A 16,816-nucleotide genomic window follows, 5' to 3' on the forward strand; every position below is an offset into this window, starting at 1 on the left:
CTAATGTCTTCTGGCGGGAGCCTCTGCCGCTGGCATTGAGCTCACGCAGGCACACATATGGCCGCTCTGAGTGAGTGACAGGACCCCTTTTGCGTGTGTGGCACCCTGCGCGACGGAAGCCATCAGCTCCGTACATAGACACGCGCGCTGACAAGCACACACACGCGCCTGAGGGAAGGAGGAGAGCGGCTGGAGAGAGGGAGGAAATGGGGAGAAGTGCCGCTTGGCCAAACTTCTCCCGTCAAAGTGAACTGTCAGGAACAAAGCAAGTAGGGCAATGTGTTATTTTCCCAAGCAGCTTGGTTTGGGGAGCATTCGGAGGCCTGTAACGCAGGGTTGCGTGACATTCAGAGCTGCATTTAGAACGTCTTTCTGAGATCTGATTCAGTTCTAGAACCGAGTTGTAGTGGAACTGAGGAAGCAGGTGACATGAATGCTACTCCCGGCAGATTTGAATGAGAGTAGATAGATTTAAAATCAAGTTAAATTTACAGAAATTCATGTGACTGAAATGTAGCTGTAAGAACAAAGTTTTTTTTTCAGGAGAAACTTATGAGGAAAACGTGTAAAAAGCCAAGCCTTAATGTTTGAATGTATAGCAATAGCTGCTAAAATACCATCTCAGGAATAGACAACACTTTAAAATATACTGGGAATAATAACAGTTCACAATATTACTGTTTACTGCACACTGTTAAAATGGCTGTGATAATGGTAAATAACTGTAAAAATTCAACAGCAAAAATCTGTAACCTGGTTAATAGTTTCCTTATTTTTGGGGGCAGTTGTGGATTAATGTTTAGGGAGTTGAGCTTGTTATTGAAAGACTGCAGGTTTGATTTCCAGTCTCAGCAGGTATTGAAGATGGGGGAGTGAATGAAACACACTCTTGGCTTTAATAACTTTGTTAGGTGCACCTAATCCTTAATGGCTCCCTGGGAACTTGAAGGTGGAAGCTGTCTACTGCTCTGAGTGTATGCTCACAGTGTGTGTGCTCTCACTTCTTACTTGAGTTTGTGTGTGTGTGTACTCGGATAGGTCAAAAACAGAAGACCAGTTCTAAGTATGGGTAACCATTCTAGACAATACTCACTTCACATCATATATGTGGATAAGAATAAATTGACTTTCAGTTTTTCCTTCACAACACTTAACTTTTTATGCTTTTTTGCTCAAAAAAAAAAAAAAAACAGCCTGTCTGGCTGTATCACCACCTGGTATGGAAATAGCACCAGCAGCAATCGCAAAGGCCTACACAGGATTGTGCAAACTGCTGGACGCATAGTAGGAGTTGAGCTTCCCTCCCTGCAGGTCATCTACACCAGGCAATGCATGAGGAAAGAGAAGAGAATTATCAGCGACTCCAGCCATCCAAGCCATAGACTTTTCTCTCTGCTACCCTCAGGTAGATGGTTCCACAGCATCCGGCCACGCACCAGCCCGCTGAAGGAAAGTTTCTTCCCTCAGACTATCAGGCTGATGAACACTTAACACACCACACACAGACTCTTCCATACCCTCACTGCACACCATCAATATGTAGCACACACTGCACTTTAATCAATCTATACTTAAAACAAAACTGCCTACAACTATGTGGACACCTATTCATTGTACATATTGCTGTCAATTTTACATTGTCGTTGTATTTGCACTATCTGTATTTTGTACTGTCTGGAGCCATCACCTAAGCTTTTCACTCATCATAGCACACGTGCTGCTGATGATGTGACAATAAAAGTGATTTGATTTGATTAGCTAACATTACTTTTTTATTATTATTTTCCTCATCTGTGATTTACACGACAGTTGTACATTGGATCTAATGTGGATAAGTGAAGTTTATTTATAAACTAATTTTGAGAGGATCAGGTCCTTATGATTGCTTGCAGCTGGCCCTGCATTATTTAATTTATGATTCACCAATTAGACGATTCCTAAGCCACAACTTTTTATATAACAGCCATCTTCGTTTTAAATCCCCCCTTCCACCCCTACTCCTCCCCCATTTCCTAGATGGGTGGCACGGTAGGCCAGTGGTAAGCACTGTTGCCTCACAGCAAGAACGTCACTGGTTTTAGTCCTTACCAAGCCAGCCAACATTTCTATGCAGAGTTTACACATTCTCCCCATGCTCACGTGGGTTTCCCTCGGGTTCCCCAGTTTCCTCCCACTATCCAAAAACATGCAAGTTAAGTTAATTGAATAATCCAAATCGGCATCATAGACATGCTTCTAGTAGGTAGTTATCTCTTAAGAGTAATCACTATCTGTTCATTAGCTACTACAGCAAAGGAGTTCTTGAGATCTACCTGAGTTCAAACTCCCCTCTCGCCTTGCAAACGGGAGGGAGCCCCGGGCTTGAGAATCTTATGAGCTCAGGGCTCTCTCCAGCGTGCCAAACAAGCTTCATTATTAATCATCAGCGTGATTAATAAGTGTGAACTCTTGAAATAATGTTTAATGCATTATTTTAGTATGACGGTGTTTAGAAGTTGTGTGAATGACAAAGAGCACCTTCTATGTTATATATTGGTATATTTCTCTGCTTGTTAAAAAATGTTTTTTGTGATAACAAAATGTTAATGTATAGAATAGCTAGACAGACAGAGGTCAAAAACAAGCATACCCAGCAACAGAGGAAAATCCAAAGCTTAATCCAAATAACAGGCAAAAAAGCTTGAGACGTGGCAGGTATCAATATATTTAAAAAAAAAATTTAAAATTCAAAAACACAGGAAGGCAAATACAATAGAAATGCTTGGTAATGCAACAAAAGCTAACAAGATTAAGCACTGGGAGACGGTATAAGTGGTGTTTAAGTGTGTGTTATCAGTGTAAATAATCTGCAGCTTTGTGTGTGTGTCAGTGTCAAGTGTTCAGCACTATCAGTTGTAGTAGGAGTTGTGCAATGTCTCATAGGAGTTGCAGTTTGGCAAGATACAGGAAGGGATCTCCACATAAGGCCAATCACAACAGGAAATGTGGACAGAAATGTGGAGTTGTGGAGGGTCTGGAGCATGGAGCTGTAGAGGGTTTAGAGCGTGGAGCAGTGGACTCTGGAGCATGGAGCTGAGGAGAGTTTGGAGTGTGGAGCTGTGGGGACTCTGGAGTTGGGAACTGAGAAGGGCCTGGAGCATAAAGCTATGAAGAGTATGGAGCATGGAGCTGTGCAGGGTCTGGAGCGTGGAGCTGTGGAGAGTCTGAAGCGTGGAGCTGTGCAGGGTCTGGAGCGTGGAGCTGTGGAGAGTCTGGAGCGTGGAGCTGTGCAGGGTCTGGAGCGTGGAGCTGTGGAGAGTCTGGAGCGTGGAGCTGTAGAGAGTATAGAGGATGTGACTGTCGAGAGTCTGGAGCATTGAGCTGTGAAGGGTCTGGAGTGTGGAACTGTGCAGGGTCTGGAGCGTGAAGCTGTGGAGGGTCTGAAGCATGGAGCTGTTGAGGGTTTGGAGTGTGGAGCTGTGGAGTCTGGAGCATGGAGCTGTGGAGAGTCTGGAGCTTGGAACTGAGAAGGGCCTGGAGCGAGGCACTGAGGATAGTCTAAAGCGTGGAGCTGAGAACGGTCTGGAGCGTGGAACTATGGAGAGTCTAGTGCTGTGAAGAGTCCAGAGCAGGGATTGGCAAACTTGATAATGAAGGAGTGGTGTCCTGCATAGTTTTGCTCCAACTGTAATCAAACACACCTGCCGGTAGCTTTTTAGTTATACACTATTGAAGACACAAAGAAGTGTGTTTAGGTGTGTCTGATTAGTGTTGGAGCAAAACTATGAAGAGACACCTGCCCTCAGGTACCAAGTTAGACCAACCCGGGTCTAGAGCATGCACTCTGGAGTGTGGAGCTGTAGAGACTGGTGCTGTGGAGAGTCTGGAGTGTGGAGCTGTGGAGGGTCTGGAGTGTGGAGCTTTGGAAAGTCTGGAGTTTGGAACTGAGAATGGCCTGGAGCGTGGAGCTGTAGAGAATCTGGAGCATAGAGCTGTGGAGGGTGTGGAGCATGGAATTGTGGAGGATTCAGTCTGGATTCAGTCTGGACCTATGGAGTTTCGAGCATAGAGCTGTGGAGAGTTTGGAATGTAGAGTTTTGAAGAGTCTTGAGCTTGGAACTTAGAAGGGCCTAGAGCGTGGATCTATGAAGAGTCTGGAGCATGGAACTGAGAAGGATCTGGAGTGTGGAGCTGTGGAGAGTCTAGAGCTTGGAATTGAGAAAGGCGTGGAGCAGAGAGCTGTGGAGAGTCTGGTGCTCTGAAGAATCTAGAGCAGGGATTGGCAAACTTTATCCTGTAGTGGCGGTGTCCTGCTTAGTTTTTCTCCAACCATAATCAAACACAGTAATATTAAAGTATTTCTAGTGACATTTAAGACACTAAGTAGTGTGTTCTGTGTTCGGGTGTCTCTGATTAGTGTTGGTGCAAAACTATTCAGAGACATTGGCCTTCATGAATCAAGTTTGCCCAAACCTGGTCTAGAGCATGGAGTCTGGAGCTGTGGAGAGTCTGGAGGGTGGAGAGTCTGGACTGTGGAGCTCTGGATAGGCTAAGATCAAGAGGCATCAGCGGATAAGGCAGCTGCATTTACAGCTCTTGCAGCTGTAGCTCTGGCGATAGAGGCAACCACACTTAGAGATCAAGTGGCTACATCAAAGGTTTTGGCAGTGACAGGGGCTCTAGCAGCTTCAGAAATGGTAATTTGTAAAACTCAGGAACAGACACAATGACAAGAAGAGAACCAGGACAGGAAGACATCTTGGGAGCTGGTGGCAGACTGAGTGTGACCTGAGAACTCTGCGGGCTTTAGGACTGTTAGATCAGCGTGAGCATTAGAAGCCATGAACATTGAGATGTACATCGGCTGAACAGAGGGAATACAGGTAAGCCAGAATTGTGGTGGTAGTGATCTTCAGCAAAATCAACAACACTGATGATCCCAACATGTATGAGGTCATTCAATGAAAGCTGACTTACAAACGCAACTTTATGCAGGATGGCCAGGCAGGCAGGGGTCAAGTCAGGAGCAAACATCAATGGTAAGTGTAATTCAACAAAACTAAATCCAGGAAACATGCAAAGTGTCGAGACAGGTACCAAACAATCATTAAAGCCCACATGAACCGGAAGCTGCAACCTTTTTTGCATTGTGATGGAGTAACCAGATTATTAAATGACAAAACAGTGGGTGTGACTTTTTTTTCTACTGCAAGCTGATTGGATGTAGTAAAGTAGGCATTTCATAAACAAATATCAACAAATGAGTTTTAGAAGAGTTATTACAACCTAACAGACAAGTCTCCTTACCATTTCTATTTGTTGTCAAAACTGACAGTTGAAGGGGCGTGGTTAAATATAGTTTCCACGCCCAATACCTAAATGATCTAAATCTGAGAATTTATATGACAAAAAACTAAGTGCATTTTCAGATTTCAATTATAGATTGCAAGGGCTAACAATTTTTTTCTTAAAGACATAAACAAATTAAGTGTTCACTACAAATCTTCCAATGTGAGCTAACAAAATCATATGCTTAGTTTGGATTTCATTTCTACTTCAAAAGACAAATGGTCCGGGAGTTCCGGTTATGGCGCCTGAGGAGTAGACGTGCGCGTGGTCAGCTCCCAAAAAACTTTTCAGTTTTATCTTTTAACATCAGTACTTTTGTAAGTTTCTGACAGTATTCGTTTATCTACTGTTCTATGACATATTTCAACTATGAAATGTCAAAAGGAAGGGGCAGACAGGTCGATAAAGAAAGAGAAGGCTCTCTTTTGCCAAATGCTAAAATCACGTTGGCCGAGATTCGTACGTTACATGACGACCTTAGAGCCTCGATCGCAGAGGATTTCAAAACATCTTTTGAAAGTTTGGCAACCAAGCTTAATATTATTCAATCCACGGTGGCTGATCATGACCTTCGCATCGGAAACCTTCTGGTGCTACAGAGTTTCGAGGCTCTAGAAGGACAACGAGTGGCAAAAAACTAAAGTCTACGATCTTGAGAGTCACAGCCGGCGCCAAAACATTCGAATTGTGTGCTTACCCGAATCAGTTGAGGGGCCGACAGCTTTTTTCTCACAGCTTCTGGCTGATGTCCTTGTCCTTGGTTCCCAGGTGTTAACCTCGTCGCCCGAGCTGGACAGAGCTCACCGCAGCCTCGCACCTAAACCTGCACCAGGACAAAGACCGCAACTTGTCATCGGACTTGGTCGTCCGTGAATCTTGCAAAAAGGGTGAGCTGCTGTATGATGGCCACAAGATCTGTATCTTTGAAGATTATTGCCCTGATGTTGTGAAACTTCGCGCCAAGTATAAAAATGTGATGTTATCACTCTAAAAACGAGGACTCAAGCCTGCTCTTCTCTACCCCGCTAGACTTCGAATAACACTTCCAAACGGTGAGAAGAAATGGCTTGCTTCGTTTTGCTGCTATGTACAGTCATTAATGTCTTTCTGGCCGCCTTCCACTCTAAGGATACTATAGGATGTCCCTGTGGATCTAAGATTTAAACCTGCTCAGTATACAGACTTTTTCGAGTTTGAAATTAAAAGCTAGTTTTATTTTTAGTATGCTGAATTGTAGGCTTTTAGTTTATTTTCCTCTTTTGCATAACATATTATGCTACTTTGTTTTTTCTATTCTTCTAAATGAGGTATGAGTCCAGTACTTAGATTTTGGTTTAGATTCACAATTAGCTCAGTCAGGCTTTATTATACTGTGAGCAGAATTTACTTTTTGACCTTCTTTTATTAATTAAAGAACAGCCTGGGTGGTTGGCCCAGCGGATTTTATATTGGACATTATGTTAAATTTGATAAAGCTATGTTGAAATTGCTTAGCGAAAAACTTACTCACTGCAGACTCTTTAATGTTAAAATAAAATCCAATTTACTTAGATTTGTGCTAATATCGTGATGCATAGTGTTACTGCCCTTTTGTATTTTGTTTGCAATTGCTTTGCCTTTCTTTTCCTCTTCCTCCAACTTTTTTGATGTCTAAGTTTGTCAGTAACCATTGAATGAAAATTTAAATTTAATATTACAGATGTAACTATAATGTTTGGGAGGACTAAGAGTTAGGAAACTTGCCTGTTATGGTAAAGTGGGTCCAGCTGCAGTTCTTGTTGTCAGCTGGGGAAAGGGAAAGGGTGGGTTTAAGAGTGGGTTTGTCTTTTTTTTTTTGCTTTTCTTTCTTTTTACCCTTTGTTACTGTTGTGTTGTGTTTTTGTTTTGCTTTTTTTCTCTTTGTATATTTGTGTGCAATCACTTTTACTGCATTTTGTATACTCATTAGGCTTCTAGCCACTTACTATGTTGGCTGTGCATGCATACTTGGGGGTGGGTTCTCAAAGACATGATCACGCTTGTAGTATTTGTAATCAATGTCTCTTATGAGTAACAAGGTAGCAACTCGTGGTGTACTAAAATTCACTAGTTGGAATGTTAAGGGGCTTAACTCTCCGGTGAAGCGAAATAAAGTTCTTAACTATTTAAAACATTTAAATACTAGCATTGCCTCTATCCAAGAAACGCACCTTATGCCTAAAGATTAGAAAGGGATGGGTAGGCCAGCGTTACCATTCTAGTTTCCAGAGTAAGTCCCGAGGTGTAGCTATTCTCATCCACAAATCGATTCTCTTTTCTGTCTCTGAGGTTATTTCGGATCCTAATGGGCGTTTTATTATTCTCAGAGCACAAATAAACGGAGCTCGCTTAGTTTTGGCTAATGTATATGGACCTAATTAGGACGATGAGGCATTTAAAAAAAAAAAAATGTTTTCCCTCCCTGATCCTTTAGTAGGATCATTCAGCTTTTTATGGAGCAATATGCTGTTTCTGATGTTTGGCGCTTTTTAAATCCGAATACAAAAAAATTCTCATTCTTTTCTCCTGTCCATCACTCTTTCTACCATATAGATTATTTTTTGGTTGATAATAATTTGCTTCCATTGATTATTTCATGTGTTTATAATACTATAGTAATTTCAGATCTTGCCGCTGTTACATTTGATCTGGCTCCTCCAGGCTTTTCAATGTCAAGGCCACCTTGGCGTTTTAACTCCTTACTACTTAAAGATCCTGAGTTTATAGCAGTTATTAATGATCGTGTTGATCTATTTATCTCTACAAATCTTTCTTCAGGAGTTTCACCTAAGACTATTTGGGAGGCATGCAAGGCTTACTTAAGGGGAGAAATTATCTCATTGCCAGCATACAAGAAAAAAGCCATGAACGAAAGTAGGGTCAAGCTTCAGAATTTGTTGTCAGACCTCCAGGCTAAATGTGCTAACTCAACACACTCGGACCTTTTCGCTCGGTTTCTTACATAAAAGATTTATCACGGATGAGGCAATTGATGCTCTACATAAAACTCATTCCAATTATTATGAATTCTGTGATAAATCAAGTAAGTTGCTTGCTCATCAGTTATGTCAGTCTGTAGCTTCACATCATATTACTTAAATTTCCACCCCCACTGGTTTTTCAGCCAACTCACTATTAATGACATGTTTAGAGATTTCTATGTCTTTTTATATACTTCGGAAAACGTAGTCGAAGAGGCTCAATTTGTCATTTTTTTTTATTTTTAAATTTACCCTGTATTGATTCGGATATCTCTGATATTTGGCAGCTCCACTTGCATTGGAAGAAATTAGGACTGCTCTAAATCTGATTCAGAATGGCAAATGCCCAGGGCCTGATGGCTTTCCTGCAGAATTCTTTAAGACATTTTCTGGCAAATTGTCTCCTCTTTTACTTAACATGTTTAATGAGTCTTACAGTTCAGGTATCCTTCCTCCTTCCCTCTCCGCAGGCTATTATTTCCCTTATTCTTAAAAAAGATAAAGATTCCTCCCAGTGCAGTAGCTATCGTCCCATCTCTTTACCTTGTTCTGATGTCAAATTATTAGCTAAAGTTTTAGCAAGATGTTTAGAGACTTCTCCCAGTTATAATTTCACCAGACCAAACAGGTATTGTTAAAAATAGGCATTCTTTTCATAATGTTAGTCACCTTTTGAATATTCTCTACTCTTCTTCTTCAAATGCATCTCCAGAATTAGTTATTTCTATAGATGCTGAAAAGGCATTTGATAGAGTCGAGTGGAGGTATCTGCTTTACACACTGAAGAAACTTGGGTTTCCTGATCAAATTATAGCTTGGATTAGACTTTTATACACCTCTCCGATGGCCTGTGTACAAACAAATAACAATTATTCTAAATATTTCTCACTTGGTCGCGATCCTAGACAACGCTGCCCACTCTCCCCTCTACTATTTGCCATTGAGCCGTTGGCAATTGCTTTAAGAGCCAGTGCAATGGCTGGCAGGGGGAGTTGGAGCACAAACTGTCTTTATACGCTGATGATCTCTTGTTATACGTGTCTGACCCTTGTACCTCTAATCCTTTGGTGTTGAAATTGTTAGCAGACTTCGACCTGATTTCAGGATATAAGTTAAATTTGAGTAAAAGTGAATTGATGCCCATTAATACAGCAGCCTTAGATTACCCATTAGGTTCTTTACCTTTCAAATCCTTACAAAGTTTCAAATATTTGGGCATAAATGTCACAAAATGCTTTTCAGACTTATTTGACCACAACTTTGTCCCATTAGTGAATCCCCTCACACAGGATTTTAACAACTGGTCTCTCCTCCCTTTATCTTTGATCAGTAGGGTTAAATGTATTAGAATGAATGTACTTTCTAGATTTCTATACTTATTTCAATGTATTTCTATTTTTATTCCAAAGTCTTTTTTTGTTACACTTGATTGCACTAATTGTAGTTTTCTCTTGAACAGAAAAACCCCAAAGATCCGTAAAAGTATTCATCAGAGAACAAAACAACTGGGTGGTCTAGCTCTTCCAAATTTCCAAATATATTATTGGGAAGCAAATATAAACTCTACTCTATAATGGCTACATTCAAGCAACTTAGTGAATTCCCCCTCTTGGCTGCACATTGAGTCTGCCTCTTTGGCTGCTCTTTTATGCCTCCCATATACAATGACCCCAATTTAATATTCAAATAATATAATTGTAAAAAACAGTCTCAAAATTTGGACCCAATTTTTACGGCATTTTGGTTTTCATAATATACCTTTATTATCACCAATACATTCCAATCCTCTGTTTTACCCTTCTATCTTGGACAGTGCTTATGCCTCATGGAGAGATCTGGGATTGGCTTCTTTTGGTGATCTGTACATTGATGGTGTTTTTGCCTCTTTTGGTCGGTTGGCCTCAAAAATTAATGTCCAAAACTCAAATTTTTTCAGATATTTGCAAATTCGAGATCTTGCAAGCAAAAAATTTGTTAACTTTCCAAATGCACGTCCTACTTCAGATCTAGACATCATACTGGGCATAGATCCCTGTGCTAAAGGTTCAATTTCTAAATTATTTAATATAATTGTTAATCTGCAATTTTCTTTTGATAACCTACGGACCACCTGGTCTCAAGACATTGGAATTGACATTACAGAGGAGACATGGACAGCTGTCTTGAACAGGGCTAACTCTTCCTCAATCTGTGGACGTCACAGGCTAATACAATGCAAGGTAGTGCATAGAGCTCATTGGTCCAAGAGCAGGCTAGCTCGCATCAACCCGACCCTGAGTGCGACAGGTGTCATTATGGTTCAGCTAATTTATTCTATATATTTTGGTCATGTCCTTCCCTGCTTTCTTTTTGGAGACAAATATTCCTCTCGCTATCAGCTATTACCACTGTTGATATCCCACCATGTCCAATTATTTGTTTTTATTTGGGGTTCTTCCACGCGACCACACTTTAACCTCTTATTTTTTAGACTTTGTAGCCTTCTTAACGCTTCTGGCTAGGTGATTAATTCTTCTGAACTGGAAGAGCCATTAAACTCCTTCTCACACTTGTTGGATAAGAAAAGTTTTTTTATTTTATGAAATTAGAAAAAATGAGGTACTCTCTTCACCGACATAGCACTATTTTTATTGAATTGTGGGAACCCTTTCGCAAACATGTCCAAACTCTTCAGCTTGACCCTGCTCCTTCTGATTGAGTTCACACCCCCTAATGCCCAGCTTTTACGGAAAACTATTTCTGGTCAGCACATTGTAGACTTGTTTTTTCTGTATCTAAGATTGCACTAGTGTTGTTGTTTTTTATTTATTTATTTATTTGTATTATTATTATTTGCCCAAAATACTCTTCAGTGTGTTTGCTTATTGTTACATGTTTATGTATTTGTATATTTTTGTAATGTTTCACAATGTTTAAATAAAACATAAAAAAAGATAAATGGTCCAAAGGCAACAGGGCAAAAACAGAACATTTACATGAGAACTATGTACTTAAAATCTAAACTTTTTCAGCAACATTGTCAAAGTTACTAAAAGTAATTTATTATGAATGCCAGCAGTTGACAATATCACATAAAAACACAAACACACACTACGCACCTGTGCACAGACGGTCCTGTGTTCCACCTTTGTTTTGGTTTTGGTCATGTACTCATTTATGGCTAGACTGAACACACAATACACATGTACACATACATGATTTCACTGTTTTCACAAAATCAAAATCTCATTACATAGATGATAGTTGTATTAGTGTTAACTTTATGCAGAGCATTATCAAAAACTAAACTTTCAACCCCATTTTAAAAAATTGGACTTCCAGACAAATTAAACATTAAACAAACACACAGTCTGAATGATTATACAGTTTTGTATTTTTATTTTCATGTATTAAAACAATAAGATTTTTTTCTCTTTCATTATCTTTTAATCCTCATATCAGTCTTCTTTGGTATTTCTTATTTGTGTATGCGTTTATCAGAATTTTAATAGTGTGTTTATCACTTTATATTAAAACAATTGTGTGTATATCGCTTAATGATTGTATCCATTGTTTATGTAATCTGCAATGCTTTTTTAAATTGAATTGAGAAAGAGATAGAGAGAAACTCACATACATAATATGACTATAAATTAGGGCTGCACAATATATGCAATGTTGGATATGAAATATAGTTGACCAGGAGCCACAGAACACATCTGATTTGTAGAGTCACTGCTAAGTTTAACCATAATTGAGTGAAAGTTTATCATTTACATGAGTTTTTAGACCTTTGACTGAGCATTTCAAGAGAGTTTGGGCATAAAAACATATGTTCGGAGGTGTAGCAAAGATTAATTGTATTTATTTATTGATGCAAAATTGTTTTTGTCTTGTTTCTAGCTCTAAATTTGAAAGTTTATTTAAAATTAAAATAAGTTTTCTGCAATTACTCTATTGGCAGATAGTTGAAAGAAAAACTCCCTATTTTGACTTATTTCTTCTAAAGGCGAAAACAAAACAATAGTTTTAGTTAATTGGACAAAAGAAAAAAAAAAAAAGCGAGACAAAGCAAAGTAAGAAAAGCATTTTTGCATTGTGATTATTATTCTATTTCTATACCTGAATACTGTTTGACTCCCACCCCCCAAAAAAGTCAAATAGAGCAATTCAAACCATCTTGTGAAACTGTATAGATGTCGCAATATTTAACGAAAAGAAAATATTGCAATAGCAGATGTTTCTAATATCGTGCAGCCATACTATGAATCTAAATTCATTTTACTTATTGTACATATAAAGGAACCGATAGTATCTCTATCAAAAGTTTGCATTTAATTAATATTTACTCTTTGCCAGAACAATTTTACTTGATAAACTTAGCGCATATGGCCTTAATAGCTTTTGGTTGGGTTTTCAAAAGGCTCTTATCATAAGCCAAAAAGACCAGAAGAAATTTCAGTGGGGGAAAAAGGGGGATTTATAGAGCACATTTTCATTAAACCTATCCTGTCAGCTGTCTGTGTCCGTATGTACTGTCATTGTGGACTGGCTTATACGGGTGGCCCATTCAATCTGTTCTTATGAAGAGGTGCTCCTCAGGCTCTAAGCATTTGTATGCAGTATACAGGGTGGCAGAGGCCCATCTGTGCAGCCTAAAACCATCCTAATTTATGTTTCACACCTCTTGCTGCCGCCACACTTTGTATCTCACAGCACATACTATCTCTCTCTCTCTCTTTCTTTTTCCCCATCTCTTTTTTTCAGTGGCAGTGACAGTGAAGTTGCTTTGGCTGTTAAAGAGCAATCCATCATCTGTTTAGAGCGCTTCATCAACATTGTGTACATAGCAGTGCTAAAACAGAGAGGATTTATGTTGCTCAGACAGAAGCTTTTTCTAGTGCCATATGGATGAGGTATAAAATCAAAAAAACCAATTAAAAGGAATAACATGCATGCATTAGGTTGTGAAAGCTGAGACAACAAAAGATCGCATTAACGGCTCTTACATGAGCTTGTGCTCACAGTATCAGTTTGAGGAATACAATCTGTTGTGAAGCCATTTCTTAGGATTTTTTATGATGTGAAGGTCTTGCCATTTGCTGTAGGTTCTTGATCTGAGTTATTTTATTGTATAACATCTTTTATTAAAAATATGGATTACAAGATAGAACTGAGCCTTTGCTAGAAATTAAAGTGGTTCTATACCTGGTACATATTAGGCATGCTCTGATCGATTGGCCGATAATCACATTAAATGACTCAATCGGTACTTGCTGATCCGGTCAAGCTCATGAACCAATCGCAAGCAGTTGTGTTAGTTGGAGATGAGCAAAATATTTGAATGCCCTTGCATGTGTTTAGGCCTATTTACATATAAGAACTGAAAGTTGTGTGTTTTTGACAATATTTGCAAGTTCACTAAAACCTGGCTGAAAATATTAGATACATTTAAAAAAAAAAAAAACTTTAAAATTATATATTTTTAACATGACTATTTAATAATAACTTCTTGTATTTTACTTATTACAATAAAAAATACTTTACAGACCGACTTCTTTTTAGTAAAGAAGTAATGGATTTATAGGTTTGCATTTGAACTTCTTATGCATCAAATATACGCTCCAAACTTTTTCTTGATTGAGACACACTGAATTCTTCTTCCATCATTTCCAATGTTTCCAAATTGCATTGTTAATCTTAAAATTATAATTACTTATACTGTACTTATAATAAATACTTACTTATAATGGTTATAAGAGACGTGTTTAAGGGAAGCATCCTTAATTTATTCTCTGCATTAGGAAGAGATCTCCACTTAAGTATTATCCTTAGAGAGATATTGTGTTTTACGCATTATAAAGCTTAAAGCATCAGACTCGACACTCAGTATCGGCTAATTACCATGACAAGGAATCAGTATCCAGTATCGGCTGCAAAAATCCTGATCGAAGCATCCCTAGGATAGTACTTATGGTTTTCCAGTTTTCAGAGGGACTTCACAATGTTTTTTTTTAAATATTTGCTAATAAATAATAAACAGTTGCAGTTATTTTTTATTTTAAGGCTGATGATTGGTAAATGGTGGATATAAAAATAAACAATTTTGTCTTATTGTGGGAATATAAAAGTAAATACCAAAACCTTAGAAACAACTTTAGAAATCACAACATTATAATGAAAATTGATATCCATTTAAAAATTTTAATTCCTGTTAAAAATTTTAATTCCCAATAAAATGGGAAACATGCAACATTAAACATCAATAAATATCAGTGATGTTTATTATTGTTACAATTATTGTTGGTTTTATTATTAGTGTTTTGAATTAGTTTTTATATTTATATTTTCAGTTTTCATAGTAAAATCAAACATCATGTGACAAATGTCATTTTGTTCTGTTATTTTTATTTGTACGTCTGTTTACTGTTTGTTATATTTATTTTAGTTCATTTAAAGGTAAACTTCATGAAGATAGGGGCGACACTGTCGCCTCACAGCAAGGAGGTCGTTAGTTCGAATCCCAGCTGGGTCAGTTGGCATTTCTGTGTGGAGTTTGCATGTTCTCCCCGTGTTCACGTGGGTTTCCTCTGGGTGCTCTGGTTTCCCCCATTCCAGAATTTAGCCTACATGAGCTCATTTGTCCCATTTTTAAAGATTGTTAGCCATCACAAATTGTGAAAATAACTGATAGAAGAAGGCTTTAAAACAAAATTAATTTATTATTATTTAAATGGCCAAATTTGTACTGAGAAAAGTTGAGCTGTCCAGTTTGTTATCGGCCTATAGACTGTTACAGTTTTTAATTCAAAACAAGTTGAAGGATGGATGATAACAAAGTTGTATTTAAAATGAAGTATTTTTTCATATTTCTTTATTTATTTTTATTTTTTGTAAATTCTTATCTCATAACATTATTTATCAAACTGTAATAACCTACAGTTTAAATGTACATTTGTAAACATATACCTTATAGTAAAATAGTATGGTGAGCATTTTGACAAAACTAATTTATCAGGCATACTGTGAACATACTGTGATATTTTTAGTGAAATTAACAGCATTTAAACTTGATAACTGAATAGAAAATGATGCAAATAACTGCAAAAAGGTCCACTTTTTGAAGAACCACCCCTTCCAAAACGCTGGCTAGGGGCCTTGTGTGTATGTTTGTTTCCTAGAACTGGGTTGCAGCTGGAAGGGCATCCGCTGCATAAAATATATGCTGGATAAGTTGGCGTTTTTTTCTGCTGTGGCCACCCCGGATGAATAAAGGGACTAAGCCGAAGGAAAAATGAATGAATGAAAATGACAAATATTTATGCTTTTATGGGCTATTTGATTTTTAAGTTGGATTTTAATTAATCTAAATAATTTTACATTTATAAATGAACTAAAATGAACCTGATATACCGTAACTGTGTTTTTAAAGTATCTAATCACCAGTTTGCTGAATTGTGCATCATCACATTAAACAACTTTAAGACATACCACCATTTATTGCATCGCCTGTGCACATTAGATGTATGAAATTTTACAATGATCCAATGTTAATCTACAGGAAGTCGATTTAGAAAATGGCAATGTCTGCGGTCACTGCAAGCTTATACAGAATCTGCAAACTTCAGACACCATTACTCAATAAATGAAGCCCTTCTCTGTGATCTTGGATTCACAACACAGTTAGTTGACTCAATTAATGTTCCTTCCTCTGCTGTGGACTGAAAGCAATTCAACCCGCAGTTTCATTCCTTCAATGTTCCATGAAATTGGGCCAGATTGTTGTGTCACGTTAATTAATGTAATCCGCGTTGCATTGAAAGAGCTTCAAGTTAATAAGAAGGCCGGACTAGATGATGACAACATTTTATATGATTTTTAAGCAAAGCTCAGTAAAGCTCATCTGAGGTGCGATTTAGCTGTGGCAAAAACCATTACGCACAATTCTGTGTAGCATGGTAGGCGTTCAAACGATGTATTTTCAGTGAAAATGTGACTCACGTACCTTTCCTTTTTTTTAAAGAGAACATTACAGCATAGACAAAAGTTTAAATGTTAACAGTTTCTGGACGTTTTCTGTGAAGTAATCGGGCCGTAATTCTCTGACGCTCAAATCATATGGAAGAAAACCTTTTCCGTGACTTTCCATCGCCATCTCCTGGCAAGAACATGAAATTGGGAAATTTATAACAAAAATGATTTTGGATACGTCAGGTCGAGTCAGGATTAAAAAACATCAGCACAAATGATACTCAAAGGCACTTTTGCACTGATTTCTGTCTATACAATCTAAAGTTGTTTGATCCATAGACAAACACTAGATGGATGTCTTGTTTCATTAAATGATTTGCAAAACTGATAATTTGATTTATTTCTCATCCATTTTGCAACTGCAAAGGGTCTTTAATCAATGCAAAGTTGCCAGCTGGTTTTCTCAGGGGATATTTCAGATAAGGTATCAGTTTTTTTTTTTTTTTTTTTGAGTTTTCAAAAGAAAATACATAATTTAC

General features: G+C 38.1%; 1 protein-coding gene across 1 annotated transcript; it reads right to left on the reverse strand.

The window, feature by feature from the left end:
- Positions 1-2,689: 2,689 nt before the first annotated feature.
- On the reverse strand, positions 2,690-16,435 carry LOC147844028 (uncharacterized). Its single transcript, XM_087253640.1, has 4 exons — positions 16,312-16,435; positions 11,426-11,492; positions 3,266-6,151; positions 2,690-3,216 (listed from the first exon to the last, which is right to left on the reverse strand). Exons 3-4 carry the CDS (start codon positions 3,472-3,474, stop codon positions 2,889-2,891), a joined length of 537 nt encoding a protein of 178 aa, XP_087109766.1. The 5' UTR covers positions 3,475-6,151; positions 11,426-11,492; positions 16,312-16,435; the 3' UTR covers positions 2,690-2,888.
- Between the last annotated feature and the right edge of the window lie 381 nt (positions 16,436-16,816).

This window comes from Danio rerio, chromosome 5 (genome assembly GCF_052040795.2).
Source record: "Danio rerio strain M-AB ecotype USA chromosome 5, GRCz13ab, whole genome shotgun sequence".
Taxonomy (NCBI): domain Eukaryota; kingdom Metazoa; phylum Chordata; class Actinopteri; order Cypriniformes; family Danionidae; genus Danio; species Danio rerio.